The sequence below is a fragment of the Lodderomyces beijingensis genome (assembly GCF_963989305.1).
Source record: "Lodderomyces beijingensis strain CBS 14171 genome assembly, chromosome: 4".
Classification (NCBI taxonomy): domain Eukaryota; kingdom Fungi; phylum Ascomycota; class Pichiomycetes; order Serinales; family Debaryomycetaceae; genus Lodderomyces; species Lodderomyces beijingensis.
Window position 1 is genome coordinate 1,231,547 of NC_089973.1, and position 15,205 is coordinate 1,246,751.

At 43.6% G+C, this 15,205-nt stretch overlaps 7 protein-coding genes across 7 annotated transcripts; 5 read left to right on the plus strand and 2 right to left on the minus strand. All coding sequences in view use genetic code 12, as the record gives it.

The window, feature by feature from the left end:
* Positions 1-4,275: 4,275 nt before the first annotated feature.
* On the plus strand, positions 4,276-5,079 carry LODBEIA_P35570 (uncharacterized protein; the record flags this gene model as incomplete). The annotated part of the gene is made up of 1 exon (XM_066973680.1): positions 4,276-5,079. One exon carries the CDS (start codon positions 4,276-4,278, stop codon positions 5,077-5,079), a length of 804 nt encoding a protein of 267 aa, XP_066830495.1.
* Positions 5,080-6,646: 1,567 nt separating this feature from the next.
* On the plus strand, positions 6,647-7,150 carry LODBEIA_P35580 (uncharacterized protein; the record flags this gene model as incomplete). Its single annotated transcript, XM_066973681.1, has 1 exon — positions 6,647-7,150. One exon carries the CDS (start codon positions 6,647-6,649, stop codon positions 7,148-7,150), a length of 504 nt encoding a protein of 167 aa, XP_066830496.1.
* Positions 7,151-8,245: 1,095 nt separating this feature from the next.
* On the plus strand, positions 8,246-9,055 carry LODBEIA_P35590 (uncharacterized protein; the record flags this gene model as incomplete). The annotated part of the gene is made up of 1 exon (XM_066973682.1): positions 8,246-9,055. The coding sequence occupies one exon, from the start codon at positions 8,246-8,248 to the stop codon at positions 9,053-9,055; it is 810 nt and encodes a 269-aa protein (XP_066830497.1).
* A 527-nt stretch (positions 9,056-9,582) lies between these two features.
* LODBEIA_P35600 (uncharacterized protein) lies at positions 9,583-9,855 on the plus strand (the record flags this gene model as incomplete). The annotated part of the gene is made up of 1 exon (XM_066973684.1): positions 9,583-9,855. One exon carries the CDS (start codon positions 9,583-9,585, stop codon positions 9,853-9,855), a length of 273 nt encoding a protein of 90 aa, XP_066830498.1.
* Positions 9,856-10,400: 545 nt separating this feature from the next.
* LODBEIA_P35610 (uncharacterized protein) lies at positions 10,401-10,817 on the plus strand (the record flags this gene model as incomplete). The annotated part of the gene is made up of 1 exon (XM_066973685.1): positions 10,401-10,817. The coding sequence occupies one exon, from the start codon at positions 10,401-10,403 to the stop codon at positions 10,815-10,817; it is 417 nt and encodes a 138-aa protein (XP_066830499.1).
* A 124-nt stretch (positions 10,818-10,941) lies between these two features.
* On the minus strand, positions 10,942-12,879 carry LODBEIA_P35620 (uncharacterized protein; the record flags this gene model as incomplete). Its single annotated transcript, XM_066973686.1, has 1 exon — positions 10,942-12,879. One exon carries the CDS (start codon positions 12,877-12,879, stop codon positions 10,942-10,944), a length of 1,938 nt encoding a protein of 645 aa, XP_066830500.1.
* A 442-nt stretch (positions 12,880-13,321) lies between these two features.
* LODBEIA_P35630 (uncharacterized protein) lies at positions 13,322-15,165 on the minus strand (the record flags this gene model as incomplete). The annotated part of the gene is made up of 2 exons (XM_066973687.1): positions 13,322-13,711; positions 14,878-15,165. The coding sequence occupies 2 exons, from the start codon at positions 15,163-15,165 to the stop codon at positions 13,322-13,324; spliced, it is 678 nt and encodes a 225-aa protein (XP_066830501.1).
* Positions 15,166-15,205: the final 40 nt, after the last annotated feature.

Below are 15,205 nucleotides of genomic sequence, written 5' to 3' on the forward strand. Positions count from 1 at the left end.
CTTTTTTTTCAAGAAAAAGGAAAGGCAAGAGAAAGAGGAAATTTCACCGCGCAAAGATTCCTGATTAAAATTAGGCAATGATTACACCACGGCAACGAAAACAATCACCCACTATACGTGTTTCATGTTGATTTTTATGCTGCAATTTGAAAACTGCACCAAAGGTCACTGGTACTCTCAGTTTTGATGGATGAAACAAACGACTCTCGCTGGCATATGTTGGCACCTCACTCACACTCGCTCACTCTCTCGTGAGTGACGGGAATGGAGATCTCGAATCTTGCCCTGGCTAACCAGCCGTTCGTTGACGAAATAAGCTTGAGAAACACACGCAAAAGGTAATCTTGTGATATGGTTAGATTTTTCATCAACTTTAACCTTGCGAGAAGGTGGAGTTGTGTTTATCTTGCTTTTGGTCCCAAGTCCAAGAGCTTATTCCAAAGCAGCAGCAGCAGCAGCAGCAGCAGTTGTCTTCATCACCGTCGTCTTATGCTTCTGCCTCTTCACTACTACATTGATTATATAAAATTAGCCTGTTTTGTTTGCAAAGTGTCTCCATTTGGGGGGTCACATCTGCAATCTCGCGAGACTACGAGAAAAAAACAACAAAACAACAAAAAATATTAATCTCGACAAACGCAGGTTCAAATGCAATTACAACACAATCGCTCGAAGGGCTGGGAATAGTAATATATATTCAGAACTGAAGAAGCTGAGTTGTCTTATTTCATGAGCTTTAATAACATTGATGGCAACTTGTGCCTGTGAACAATAGCGGAACGTTTATACTTGGAGCGACACACACACTAACACCCACCCCCTTACTTTTTGCTCTTGTTTTTTTGGCGATGATGTTTATTTATTTATGTCTTTTGAGGGAGGGAGGGAAAGGGATGGATGGAAGAACGTTACAATTGATGAATGCTACTGTTGTCTCGTCGCGGATCCCCCCCCCCCCCCCCGTCGTCCTCTTCATGGTCGTCTATTCAGCATGAATCTGTTTACCATCGCGCTACTTGCTGCTCAATTCATCGCCAACGCAGCAATCCTCTTTTCCAGTAAAAACAGAATCTGGTTCAATTCACTCAACCGTTTTCGACCTACCGCAACGAGAAGGGCTTGAAACCAAACTAGCCTTTCCTCTCCTCAATATCTCCGTCTCTCTCCCTGTCTCCCTCTTTTTTTTTTATTTTGGCGAGGTGCCAAAAAAATCAAAACCAGCGACGCGTAAAAAATAAAAAAAAAGAAAAATCATCTCTTGCAAAACATACACGCACATATCACTTCAAGCTCAATCACGCGTCTGGCACCTGCGTTCAATAGATAAATGAAGAACCCCAGTTGGGATCAACTGCTACCGTTGCCATACCTTGTTTAGTTTATAGAAGAGGCCCGTGCTTGTAATGTGGCTTTAGAATGCTGTAGAGGACCCTTTTAATAAGCGACGCCCATTCTTTAGAAAGAAGATCAACAAATTTTGCATCCATTCTCAAACCTATACGTTAGAGGAGGAGAGGGGGCGGAGATGAGTCCTGTAATAGCAAAATACTCTTTAGCTAGAAGCCAATGCTAAACCGCTGCCCACTTGAAAAAATGTTTGCTTCAACTAGAGTGTATAGAAGATTTGAAATTTCTCTAAATTTTGGCTGCAAAATGATCCCAAAAGATAGGAACCTCCCTACAATTTGCCATTTTGTATCCACCTCAACCTTTCAGTCTCAGGGATGCACAAGAGCTCAAAGAAATAGGATAAAGCTGACTGAGACAGTTAAGCAAGCGAGCGAGTTAGCAAGTAAGCAATCACCTCATATACCTTATATTAAATTTCATGATTTCGCAGAAAAGTAGCTCAATTCTAAAAATAAAACGTTCCCGTGCACCCTGAGCGAGTTCACACCACCACTGTCGATCAAAGTCAAAAGGTGACCCCTTTGACTAAAAGCAAGCCCCCCTCCGCGATGTCGATCACGAACAGCAAGCATTGAGCATCGAAGGAAATGAAAGTGAGAGAAGGGGTTGATCCATAGCCTTTCAAGTTCCTCACAGCCTCACATAGCCCAGGGCTATGATTTTAATCTCGTGGCTATTTCACATTTCATACAACAAGCCGTTTTCCTCATGGTGTAAAGCAGCGAAGTTCCAAACTTGCTCTCGGTGTTCATGTATCCCACGTGAAAATAAAGAAGAAGCCCCTTTTTCTGATCACTTTGACTTCTATATACATGAATAGACTAGAGAGGCTCTCAATTGAAGACACAGCGATTGAGGTTATATACATATACCCCATCAAAGCAAGCGTTAAGACACACTCATACATATATATATACCTCATTTCAATCCAGCAACAAGAGAATTCTTTTGAGCTTTGCGATTTCCGCGTTGGCACCAATTTCGTTGCTTTCAGTAAATGAAAACCTCTCCGCATCCGATTCTGATGCCCCGGGCAAAAAAGTTCTCCTCCACACGCTCTGGTTGTAGTGCATGAAACATTACCAGAACAAGAAGAAAAACGAAAGTAGAATTGCGCAATTATCGTTTCTCTGAAACAAGGCTTCCCGATGCGATTCTCCATATCCCGAAAACAAAGTATAGGAGACAATAAAAAAATAAAGAGAAAAAAAAAGGCAGAGAAGAGCCAACTAGACGTTTGGAATTGGTTGAAGTGGGTTTAGTTCTTTCGACTTGAAGTCAATTGTTTCTCGCTTGTGGCAATCGAGCGATGAATTGTTGTGTGGTGAGTGGTTTTAGATTGGGATACTGTAGAATTGGAAAAGATTCTCAACTAGGAAAGCAAGAGAGCAGAGACAGGGAAGGCACTTTTATGTGTGTAAGTAAGCGAGTATGTTGGCTTTCTGGCTTTGACTTTAAATCCGCTGCTGTCACAATTCCGAGTTGAAATCCATCAGCTTTATCTTTTCGTGAAAAATGTTTGATGGCATGGGAGGGCTTTTTTGCAGTTGAAAAAAAAAAAAACAGCTGCAATACGTTGCGCATCTGTTATTTTTGATCCCCAGTCGCACTATCGATAACCAACAATTGCCGGTTATGTAAATTTTTGGAGTTTGTTTCTCCATATGGGGCTTGACCTTTTTTTTTTTTGTATGATGTTTCATCATTGTAAGAGAGTGCCCTGATTAACCAGGGAAGTAAGTCGGTCAATCTCTATAACATATTTACAACAAGCAAAGGTTAGATGAACATCCGTTCGGTTGGGTGCTTCATCCTCCAGGACAAACCTTCGGGACACGGTTGAAACATACACACACATCCGCACCCGCACACAAATCCGCACCCGCACCCGCACACGCATTTCTAACAACCGCACCGTCCTTCAACAACAACAGAAGGAAAGAAAAAAAAGTTACCGCGAGACGTTTACTTTCCCACGAGAGGGCAATAGGGCAATACGATACAGCTGAGTCATTCCCCGTTGCATATAAAACATAAGAAAAGGCAGTTAGCACATACAACATACCCGAAGTAGAATCGATCGACGACAAATTTATGAGAGATGGACAAACTACACTGCTGCTGCTGGTTTTTATTTTATTAGGGAGGGCAAGATGAGAAGGCGCCTCCCCATCACCTTCACTACAGCTTCAATCTCCTTCTTCCGCATGTGCGTGATCATTGTCGTTACCCCGATCCTTTTTTAACGTTAACTCCATTGCTCAGTTTGCTCGTTAAACCCCCCTTCCCGTCCGTTCTCCTTAATTTGTCCGTGAATCATGTGCAATTGTTTTTCGGGGGCCAGTGGCGAAACATGCTGGGGAGAGGAAGGTACGAGTAGCAGTGGCAGTAGCAGTTAAAGCCCGGTACACCTCTCTTCCTCCCAACCTATACTATTAATAGTATACTCCTCTCTCGGTGGTGCGTCTGGCTAATGTGGTCTGGCCTTCTCCCCCCGTCAGTTGTACCGTTACTTAAATCTGCCTTTGAAGGTGTATGTGCTAAGGGAGTAGTCGATTATGTAATCGCATAGTGTAGTATGGGCTCTTACGACGGGGCCCTTGTTTTCCTCTCTCTCTTTCTGACTAAATAAAGCTCCTTCGTATATAAATACTAGTGAAAACTATAAATATATACACATGTCCATATTCCACCGACATATATCGGTACCAGTACCAGCACAGCGAATTTTCTATTCTTTTTTTTTTTCAAAAGTGCAATCACTCACCAGGACAAACCCCAATCCAAACCGGAGACGAGATGATCATGCTTTCTAAATGGACGGGAGTAACTTTTCTCAAAAGTAAACTCAGTCGCTCAAACAGCATGCCATCAACTGCTGGTGACAGCACCACCACAAGCGCCACCTCGAACAAGAAAGTAAAACAACTCAACCGAAGTAAATCATCACCAATCCCAACATCGAGTTCAAACGCCTCCTTAAGCTCGTCGACTGCAGCCCCAGCAAAGTCGAAAAAGCGCGTCGTTTCGAGCGATTCCACATTTGCATTGAGCCGTCAAGATACCGTCACCACATTTCCATCACGACCTACAAGAAAGAGAACAGCGAGCAGCAGCGGCGGCGGCGGGCGTAACATGAGCATAAACCGAGCCCAAATCTTGCATCGTTGCAACCCGGCGACTCCCAACGCCATGGAGTCGCCTCAAACTCCCACATTTAGCTTTTTCAGCGCGGTAGTTGCATCACCTCCGCCACCATCACAATCACAACAACAAACATCTCATCCAGACGTGTCCATGTCTTCATCGGGATCAAACTCACCGACTGCCAATGGGGTCGTTGCATCACCGCTCGTATCATTATCGAGCCGATTTGCAAATTACAAATTGACGTCTTCTAACACTGCCAATATCCCAAAACACAACAGCATATTGAGCCATACTGATTATCTCACTGTCGACATAAGCAGAGACGGCGAGCTGATTTACAGTTATGATGAAGAATACGGGTATTCACCTAGCACTCGCCATAGCTCAGTGGAGTACTTGGGGGGCGAAAATGAATTTAGCAAGAGGAAACAGGGCGAAAACGAAGCTTATGGTGACGCGTTGGTTAAACCTAAGCGTAGATCGGTTAGGTTTTCTAGTGAAGTTAAAGTACAGAGGTGATTATCTCAGGGAAGCGGAAACAAAAAAGGAAATTTATATATGGCGGGGGCATGCAGCGGGCTTGCAGATGGCCAAGGGTTGAAAAAAAAAAGAGGGATTCATGACTTGGATGACTTGGATGATGATGATGATGAGAGGAGTTTTGCATTTTGCATTTTGCATTTTTATTTCAGTTCATTTTTGCTTGCTTTTTTGAGGGCTATTTTTGTATATACGTACAATTACTATACAGATTCACTAAAAAAAAAGGAATGGCGGCGGTTTAGAATCTTGATTATATTTACTATCTGTAAGGGGAGAGAGGGGCCAAAAAAAAACTATTTCATAGCACCGAATTATTTCGAAATATACATATTTGAAGATGGAGATGGGAAATGTTGTCTTGCGCAACATCGCATTCACTCGACCAATCTCTCAATCCAGTGGCAGAGGCTGGGGGGCTAGAGCTGCGCAATCGTCACCAATTAAAATTGTTTTTTGCAGCCATCATCATGATTTATAATACTTTGGAAAAAAATAATGTGGAATACGTCAAAACTCTCGATCCTACAAGAAATCTTTTTCATCTCGTGAGTTCTAGTGGCGGGAGAGGGAGGAAGGGAAAAAGGGCAGATTCATCAGTATAGGGAGAAGCAAAAACCATCTGAAACACCACCAAGGATAAACCCATCAATATGAAAAAGTTTTTCGTTTTTTTTTGAATCTTTTTCTTTTTTTTTTTTATTTTTCGTGTTTCAGTTGCATCGCGCAAATATTTAGACGTGGTCGATGATAACGATCCCGTAACGTCCGCGTACCTACAGCAGTTTGAAGTCTTTTGGTTTTCCACACACTATGCTACTAGATGGCAAACAAGCCTCGTTTTACGAAATGGACCCCCTAGAGCTTAAAGCACCAGAACACCAGAGCCCCAAGAATTAAAGCCTGCCCGCCTCGCGTTCCCCCCTTTCCTCTCTCTCTTTTTTTAGTTTGGATAGCAGAGGAGGAGCTGGTGCCATGATGGGAGGTGGGAAATCGCCTGGAAGTCATCTCGTCTTGCTTCATTCCTTTTCACTTGCCACTCATCTGACATCGTCGTTCCTTTCATATCTCCGAAATTCCCCACTCTCGCACTTGAACATCTCAAGTTGTGCTTGTCTTGACCTTTCCATTCGCCATTCTTTTCTTTTCTTTTGGACCCGCATGGCCCGGAGATTGGCTATTTTTTTCCTCATTTTAGGTTGCTTGACAGTTTAGGTGCAGAGATTGAATCATGGGATGACCACCGCAACGGTTTTTTTCGAAACCATGCTTATCACACTTATCTGGGGTAATTCAGAGTTTTGTTTTGTTTCGGTTTAGCATCGTAGTTCACTTTGAGGGAAATATATTTGGCATGTGGTAAAAGAGGTAATTTTTGACTCGATCGGCGTTAAGTTGTAGCTTATCTTTGCTAGCTGGTGTCTTCACCCGAAGAACCAGTCTTAGTTACATTAATATATATATATACCATGTATAGGGGTATGGCTTGCTATGATGATGATGGTGGTGTTGGTGGTGATGATGTCCACACATCGCTAGCACAAGAATGATATTTCTAAAACATTCGAGGTCGCTATTGAACAAAGTTACACCAGATAGCATCCCCTTGGTCGGCAGCAACAGCAACAACAACCAGCTGGGCTCGCCGCCTTCATCGCCTAAGGTGGTCTCGCGCAGGTCCACCATCCTGTCACCTTCGCAGCACCACGACAATATCGATGCCGAGATTAGCCCCGTCACTTCACGTGAAGGCAGAGAGCTACTGCCTAGGAGACAGGGCAGCCATCACCATAAGAAACATCACCACCACCACCACCACCACCATCACCCCCACCAGCAGCAGCATCAAGTGGGAGACACGAGTGGCGAGATGAAGTTGGATGATATCGTTGAGAAAGGAACGCGGCCAGAAGGGGTAGAGCCGGGTGCTGCAACTGCAACTGTTGCGCCTGTTGACGGGACAAAGAAATTGTTTGACAACGTCACGAGTTCTGAACGGGTGCTCATCTCAATCATACTCCTTTTGATTTTAATTGTTTACTTATGGTGAAGACTTTTGAATTGGAACTTTTTTTTATTTTCATCTTACGAAGTTATGACACTGCAGTGTTCCTGATCTTGGGATTAGATTTTTACAGAGAAATAGAGAGAAGAAATGGCGTTGCTTGGATGTTTTTTTTTCTATGTTTTTCGATTTTGTTAGGTTTATAGACTCACAGGTTTGAATCAAATTTCAAGGTTTTGCAGCATGTTCCCAATGCGCTATTTTCCGATTTCTCCATAATTCAACGGCTCTTTATCCCTCAATTCTTCGTCTCGTGTGGAGTGTGGATGCGTAGATTACCCAAATGGGTAATCATATGCAGTGGTGCTCTCTGGCCAGTTGGAAGATATAACTCGACAAATAATAACAACAACCAACTTTTGATGTATTTTATTTCGGCAGTGGCCCGCGCTTGTTCCTGGAGCTAGCTGCTACCAACTGGCGGTACAAACAAAGGCGAGTTCCAGTCCCCAGTGCCGTGAGCTAAGCCCAAACAACAAAAATACAAAAGAAAAACAACACGAGTTTGCTCGACGCAAAGGGTTAATTCACGGCCTAGAGGAGAGGAACGCACCCTCGGCATAACCACGCTTGTTTTTTTGGTTGGTTGATTGTAGCGTGAGGTGGTAATAGCAGCGGTGGTAGCGGTGGTGGTAGTGCAAACAAATACAATTTCTTGGTCGACACGTGAGTTGCAGTAGCACTCGTAAGGAGACAGTAGTAACAGCAACCCTTTCCTCCTCTCCCGTCCCGTCGTTTTCGTTTCATTTCTGGCACCTTCCTCCCGCGAGCTGAGTAGTTGGAGAGTTGTGGTGTGCCAGCATAGAGAGTGAGAATAAAAAAAAGATAGAGAGAAAAAAAAAGGAAGAAAACAACCCATATACTCAGAGGAAGTTGAACTTTTAACACTGCACTCTGATAATACCTACCCCTTCATCTTGAACGCTCGAGGGAAACCAAGTAGCTAAACCAAGCCAAACCTGACCCTTGTTAGACGAGTCATACATTCGCTCACCAGATAACTACTAGCGCTTGCTTTATTCAAAATATTACGCCCACCCTCACTAATATAGACACCGTGGAACACAGCCACGCTAGCAAATGCAACTCCCAGTCATCAAGATAACTTTTCTCCTAGCAATACTTTCCAAAGTATTTGCCGACGTGGAGATCACGTCGCCAGAAGAAGGAGACTCGTTCTCCGGCTCAGGAGGCACGGCAAACATCAAAGTGGAATGGAAAGACGCTGACGATTCAAACTCGGCATTGTCACTCGGTAACGTTAAAACCTACACCATTTCATTATGTACCGGTGCGACGTCCAATATCCAGTGCTTTCCAGCGACTATATCGGAACAGACCTTCACCACCTTCTCAACGACTCTCAACATCCCCCTGGCCACGGCCCCCAACGGGTACTATTTCCTCCAATTTTACACACTATTCACCAATGGCGCTATAACAACCCACTACTCGCCTCGTTTCCAATTAACGGGCATGACTGGCCCAACGGCCACTTGGGTAGTCACCGTGACCGGTGACCAACCAGGCGGCGCTACTGAAAACATGAACGCGCCCTCAGCAAGCGTCGATAGTGCTTCATTCACCGTACCATACACTTTGCAAACGGGCAAGACGAGATATGCGCCAATGCAAATGCAGCCGGGCTCAACCGTCACGGCTACTTCGTGGACGAGAAGGTTCCCCACTAGTGCTGTCACCTACTACACTACAAAGCAAAAGAGCCCTGTTGTTTACTCCACCATTACCCCCGGCTGGAGCTATCAAGCGTCCTCCGACGTCAATTGGGCTAGTGTTGCTCCTTATCCTACCAACTGGTATGCTGCTAGTGAACGTGTTAGCAAAGCTAGCATCACTGCTACTAGAAAGAAGAGAAGATGGTTGGATTAGGGAAGTTTTTGTTTTGATACAAGTATATAAAAGGGATGGTTTGGATTTTTCACAGCATTATTTAAGTGAGTTTGTTTTACAATTGAATTGTACTTTTTTTTTTTTTGGAGGTTTGATGTAGTTGTTCTTTGCGGGGCAGAAATGTAGGAAAGAAGAGGACTTGGGGAAATCGTTCAGTAATGCGGACTGGATAAGGAAGCAGCAGAGACGGGAAACAGAGCCATCTAGCTGCACTAATAGAGAGATGCCACATTCACGTCAGTGGCAGATCGTCTTCCAATCGACTTGTATCGGTTCTCAAATCTCGATGGGTTTTTCCAAAGTGCAGCTTACCTAACCAAAATCACGAGCGTTTTTGAACATAAGTTTCCAGCAGCTTGGAATTTCCCCAGATTCAATAATCATATCCGAGATCCAGATTCACACGCCTGTATGATATATATATATAAAACTAAGTTGAATTCCACTCCTGTACTTTATCGTTGCACCTTTGCAGAGATTAAATTTTTTTTTCCATAAGAATGTGCATGAACCAACCAAAACGTGGAATGACCCAAATGGAAAACCACACGGCGCAGCTGGAACTGTCGCTATCGAAAGTGGAACTGGAGCTGGCGGAGGCAAATTTGGTCCCGGATCTAGATTTCGATTTGGAGAAACAGCAACTTAGAGGTGACGTTGAGGAAGTTTACAAAGTTGAGAGAAGCAATGACGCCAACAACGTGGTTTATCTTTTCCGGTTGATTTTGGTGATTGCGGTTGTTGTCGTTTATCTTTACGTGACGAGATTTGGAGCTTGACGAGGAAGAAATTTTCGAGGATGGAGTAGAGCTTCAACATGTGTGTTGTGAGCTGGGAGTCCCCACCTTACGCTCACCCTACGCTGGACCGGAATGAAGATGAAGCTGCGAGACCTGTTCAATACCCCGGGCGCATTGAACAAGGTTTCAACCGGTTCAAATTGAAGCGACTGCTGACTGCAAGATTGGAATGCTAGAGAGTTGCGTAGTCAGACCAGGGTAGAAACTTTGTCAAAGAGAGATGGGGTAAAACGGATAAGAGAAAGTCATCACCCGTCTTCTCATTAAACACTGCCACATTTACTGATAACAAGATCTTGTCATTGATACAACGTAGAGTTTTTGTAGATTTGCTGATTCAATTTTCTTCATCTCTTCATGGCTCACTTCAACATCTCCACAAATCACCTCTTTCTTTTTTGTTGATCTCTCGCGTCACTGAAAACACGATACAACCCTCCCTTAAAACTTTCCACGCTTTCCACACACACCTCGCCAACTCCTCCAGCCCATCACACCTTGCCTCCTCCCCCCGCAAACCACAAATGCAGACAAACAACTTAGCAGTAAAACCAAAGGACACCCGTAACGCCATCCTCAAGCGGTACGGCATCTTCGCCACCATAGCAATCGGGCTTTTTCTCGTGGGCAAAAAACATATCGCCTACGAGAAGGAGCAACGTCACAAGATGGAAAACGACTCCGATTTAAACAACTCGGATAACGAGTTCGGCATCAGTGTCAAACGGCCTGGATTTCCCGCACAGAACCCCAATTTAAACTATGACGATAACGAGAGGCGCAAGAGCAAGTATATGGGCGGCGGCGATGCTTATAGCTCGAGACGGCCTGGTGATCGCTTGAGCTTTTACAATATCTTGAAGATGAAGTGGTTCCCTGATGATAAGGAGAAAGAGGCGCAGTATTACACACCTTCGAGAGAGGACAAAGTCATCAAGTGATTTACGGGGTGGAGCTTGCACTCCCAAGAGATGATATTTTTCGTACTTGTAAATAGTGGTGGATCTACTTCAACTAAGGAAATAACATGGATTGTTTGTAGATGATTAATTTTTTTTTTTGACATCAGCTATTGTCTATTAGATCCTTGAATGCAATTTCGTAGATTTGGTTCGACTTGACGAATTTCTCAAGACACCAGCCGCAGAAGTAGTTATCTTGCAACTCCTGCAAGATCATCACGATGTTGGACTTGATCTGGTCATCGTGGTTGAACAAATTGATGAGCAAAAGCTCGATACCTTTGTTTTTGTCAAAGATCGTCAAGTTGCCACCATGAGCCGACGAGCTTTGTAAGCTGGTGGAGCTGCTTGGTGGAATGAGGTAGGTCACCAAGAGGAAAATCTCCAACGACTTGCCACTAATGAGAAATTTCAAAATATTGAACCAGATTTCGCGCTCGTTGATCTTGTTGCTGCCCAAGACCGAGATATTGCTCAAGCTCTGCAAATGGTAATGTAGATCAATCATCAAGTTTAGCTCATTCGACAAGTTTGGAAGGAGGAGATTGTACACCAATTTTCCATCGTACAACAAGTCTTGAAATTTCTTCGAGATTGATTGGTAACATGAAATCTCCAAGAGCTTGCTAGTGTCGCTCGTCCAGAAATACCCAATGCCGTCGAGTAGCAAGATCAAGTCCTTGTTCGCTGGTATAAAGTTGTTGTTGAAATTTTTCGAGCTTAGCAAGATCCGGATGATTTCATTGATGTGTCTGCGGAAAATCAACTGCACCGTGGTCGAGTCGTCGTTATAGTTGAATAGCGAAAGCTGCAAATTCGATAAAAATCTCGCATCCTCGGTTATAATCGAGTTTCTATACTCGACTTCACCCGTCCCCACCCCGGTGTCGATATTCAGACTAATGATCAATTCATTGGTATCCAAATCGTACAACAAGTCCCACAATTGGTACTTGTTCCTGAAAAAAGGGTTAATGGTGCCAGCAATGAAACTTTCGCACTCCTCTAGTAGATCGATTTTGGAGACGTCGATTATGGGGAACACGTTGTAATTCGTTAGTAGGCCACTTAGAATTCCACCACCAGTGACAATTTTAATCATGAGCATGATTTGATCGATGATATGCCCCGAGCTGTTCTCATAGCTCAAGAACAAAATCCTCTTGCCCGTTAGCACCGCGTTGATCAAGATGATGATTGGCGGTGTCTGCAACCCATAGATGGTCAATTCATTATTCAACACCGAGCTCGCCAATTTGCAATTCAATATATTCATCAAATTCTGTTTAAAGTTCAAATCCGTGGGGTTTAAGTAGTCGCCAATGGTATCAGGTAAGCTCAACAACGGAATCTTGATCGGGATCTTCATGGTAAAGCTCCCGGACTTGAAATCAACAATCGAGTTGAAACTTAGATCTTTCCGAATAAACAAGTCGTCATTGATAACCAGGCTTTTCCCGATCCCCAAGAGTTTCCTGCGAAACGCTTCATCGTAGTATATCTTGTCGTGAATGGGCAAGTCCAATATACTAGTAATCAAGATCTTCTTAATGATGCCAATGTCGCTAGTGTGGCCGCGAGCATCATAATGGATGTTAAAGTTTTTCTTGTTGATGCTATGGTACAAATCACGTAGTGTCCCCACGTCATTGCGCTTGAATTGCAAATCCAAGCAAATCATGAGCAAAGGCTTGAGACTTTTGAAATATGCAAGCTTGGTGACTATCGACACGCTCTTGATCTGGGCCCCTCGCTTAAACTCCTCGTTCTGTTGATTAGACACCAAGGTATATAAGAAATAGGGTTCCTGTTCGCAGCTCGTGCTATCGTAAAGGTACTGGAACTCCCCCGTGGTCGAGTTTCGGTAAAGAAGGAAAAGCGTATAGTCTTCACTCCGCTTGTGAATCTGGTCGGGAAGCATCAACTCCGGAAGGAAATGCAAATTTCGAAGCCCTGGAATCTCATGCGGGTACTGATGCACGAGCGAAGGGCCCTGGTCGATGTGAAACTCGGCACTTAGAATGTACTCCAAGTTTGGCATTTTTCTATCTTTGTACTTGTATTTGGGAAATTTTAAAGTCGACACCCGTGTGGACTGTAAGTGTCAAGTAGGTAGCAAACTCTGCAGATATGGACTAGGGGAAAAGGGAAATAACAGACGTCTAGATCTTGGTGCCTGAATCTCTAATCTAGGGTGTGTTTGTATATTTTTTCAATACACGAGATTTTATCTGCAGGGGAAGGTTTCGTAAGATCCTCCCCAATTTGGTGAAATTGATAAAGAACCAAAAGAGAACCACCTACAGAGAACCAAAAGAGGCGACATGCAAGTCAGCAATCTAAGAATACATTTTTTTTCTTTTTACAAAACAAATCAATTACATAACAACAAAAAAGCAGCATATCAGATGAAAAGTAGAACAGGCCGAAAGCGATGAGGTCAACGACGAGGCCATCGACGATAACAAGGAATGACGCCATGGCTAGTTGTCAAAGTAGTCAGCCATCTCTTGGTCCAATTCCTCAACAGTCTTCTTGGTTGGTTTCTTGGTGGGCTTCTTAACGGTCTTCTTAACCAAGACTTTCTTGGTTCCAGCTTTTGGAGCTTTGGCTTTAGTGGCTGCTTTAGCAGCTGCTTGAACGGGCTTGGCAGCGATTCTAGATGCCAATGGCTTTTTGGAAATGTCAATGATCAATTCTAGTCTCAACTTTCCTGCTCCGCCATCAATGGATGCACCATTGTACTTTTCAACAGCCAAAGCAGCATTCTTGCTCGACTTGAATATAATGGTGGCATAGCCTTTGAATTGACCTTTCTCGTTGTAGCTCATATCCACCTTGTTAACTCCTCCAACTTGCGATTGGAAAAATTCCTAAAAATGTTAGTGTCTCTCTTATATACATGTGATTGTTTACAAGGAAAATGAAAAAAAAAAAAATCTGAAATGAAATGAAACGTGATGTGAAAAAAAACTAAATCAAGAAATGAAAACATGATGCTTTTTTTTGTTTTGTAAAAAGATCCAGTGTTGCCCCGGATTGAATTCCCATATGTTGAAACAAGATCTGCTGAGTTGGAAAAAAGAAAGAAAAATAAAAATAATGCGGCGACGTAGTGGTGACTGGGATGGCTGGTGGACTTATGGAGGATGAAAATTCAGGATGACATCTGCTCAACTGCTTGAGGCCCGTGTTAATTTGCACGCTTTTCGAAACCATACGACCAAAAAAAAAAAATCACACACATGCATAATTCCCATCTCGCATAAGTGAATTTCGTTCCATAAAGACTTTTTTTGCTCCCTCGACCCGAAGTTTCAGTGATCCCTAGTATCGGCAATCCCCCCGCTTTTCAGTCTGAATTCAAACATAGTCAATCCCTGAAGCCAAAGGACGTACGCATTGTGCTGGTGATGGCAGTGGTGATGACAATGGTGGTGTCTGTCACAACAAGGCCAACGAAACTGGAAAGTCGCATAAAAGTCCATCCGTCCAAAAGTCCACAGCATGCAGAAGAAAAAAAAAGAAGCAAAGGGTCGCATCAACGGGACCCTTATGAAAAAACCCTCGAGGATAAGGAAGGGTGAGGTGCAAATAAGTTGGTCCAACGACGCCCACACTAGTCCCAAGGGTCGAATTTTCAAAAAGGTGTACCCTCCGCGATCAAACTCCACCCGCACAACAGCACACCACGTGTTGCAAACCTGCACGATGGTGGCTATGCGAGATATGAGCCCGCCGCTAGGCGCATCCAAATAGTCAGCAGATCAAGAATCAAATCCCATACTGGAAAGCAAAAAAAAAAAAAAAACAAAACCGAGCAAAGGAACCAGCCTTTGTATAGTTCTGGTGGAGAAGAACTCCAAAAAAAACCCCTTCATCGTCATCATCATAATCATCTTCATCATCGATGATACTTGGTTAAGCAAAAGCCAAGCAGCGGATGTTGACAACATATCATTTCATAACAAATTTTCACGAAAATAAATTTTCCCTCTTTCTTGATTTTCCTTTTATTTTCTTATGACCTGAAACATACCTTGACATTGTCAAATTTTAAATCTTTTGGTAACCCAGAAACGTTGACTTTGGTAGCGTAGCTCAAGTCAATCTCTGGAGCAGCAGCCGCTTTTGGAGCATTTGGTCTGTTGAACGACACAGTTGTAGGCTTCCTGCTCTTGACAGCACCGGTCGTCAACTTTTTACCAACCTTGTTGTGGTTTCCCTTGGCACCAGCACCAATCTTTGCATCCGGTCTTTTCGACTTGAAAGTCTTTTTGGTCGACGAGATGATGTCGTCTAATGATTTATCTAACGAGGCGGACATAACTTGGACTGTATAAGTTTGTTCGTGTTGATTGATTGGC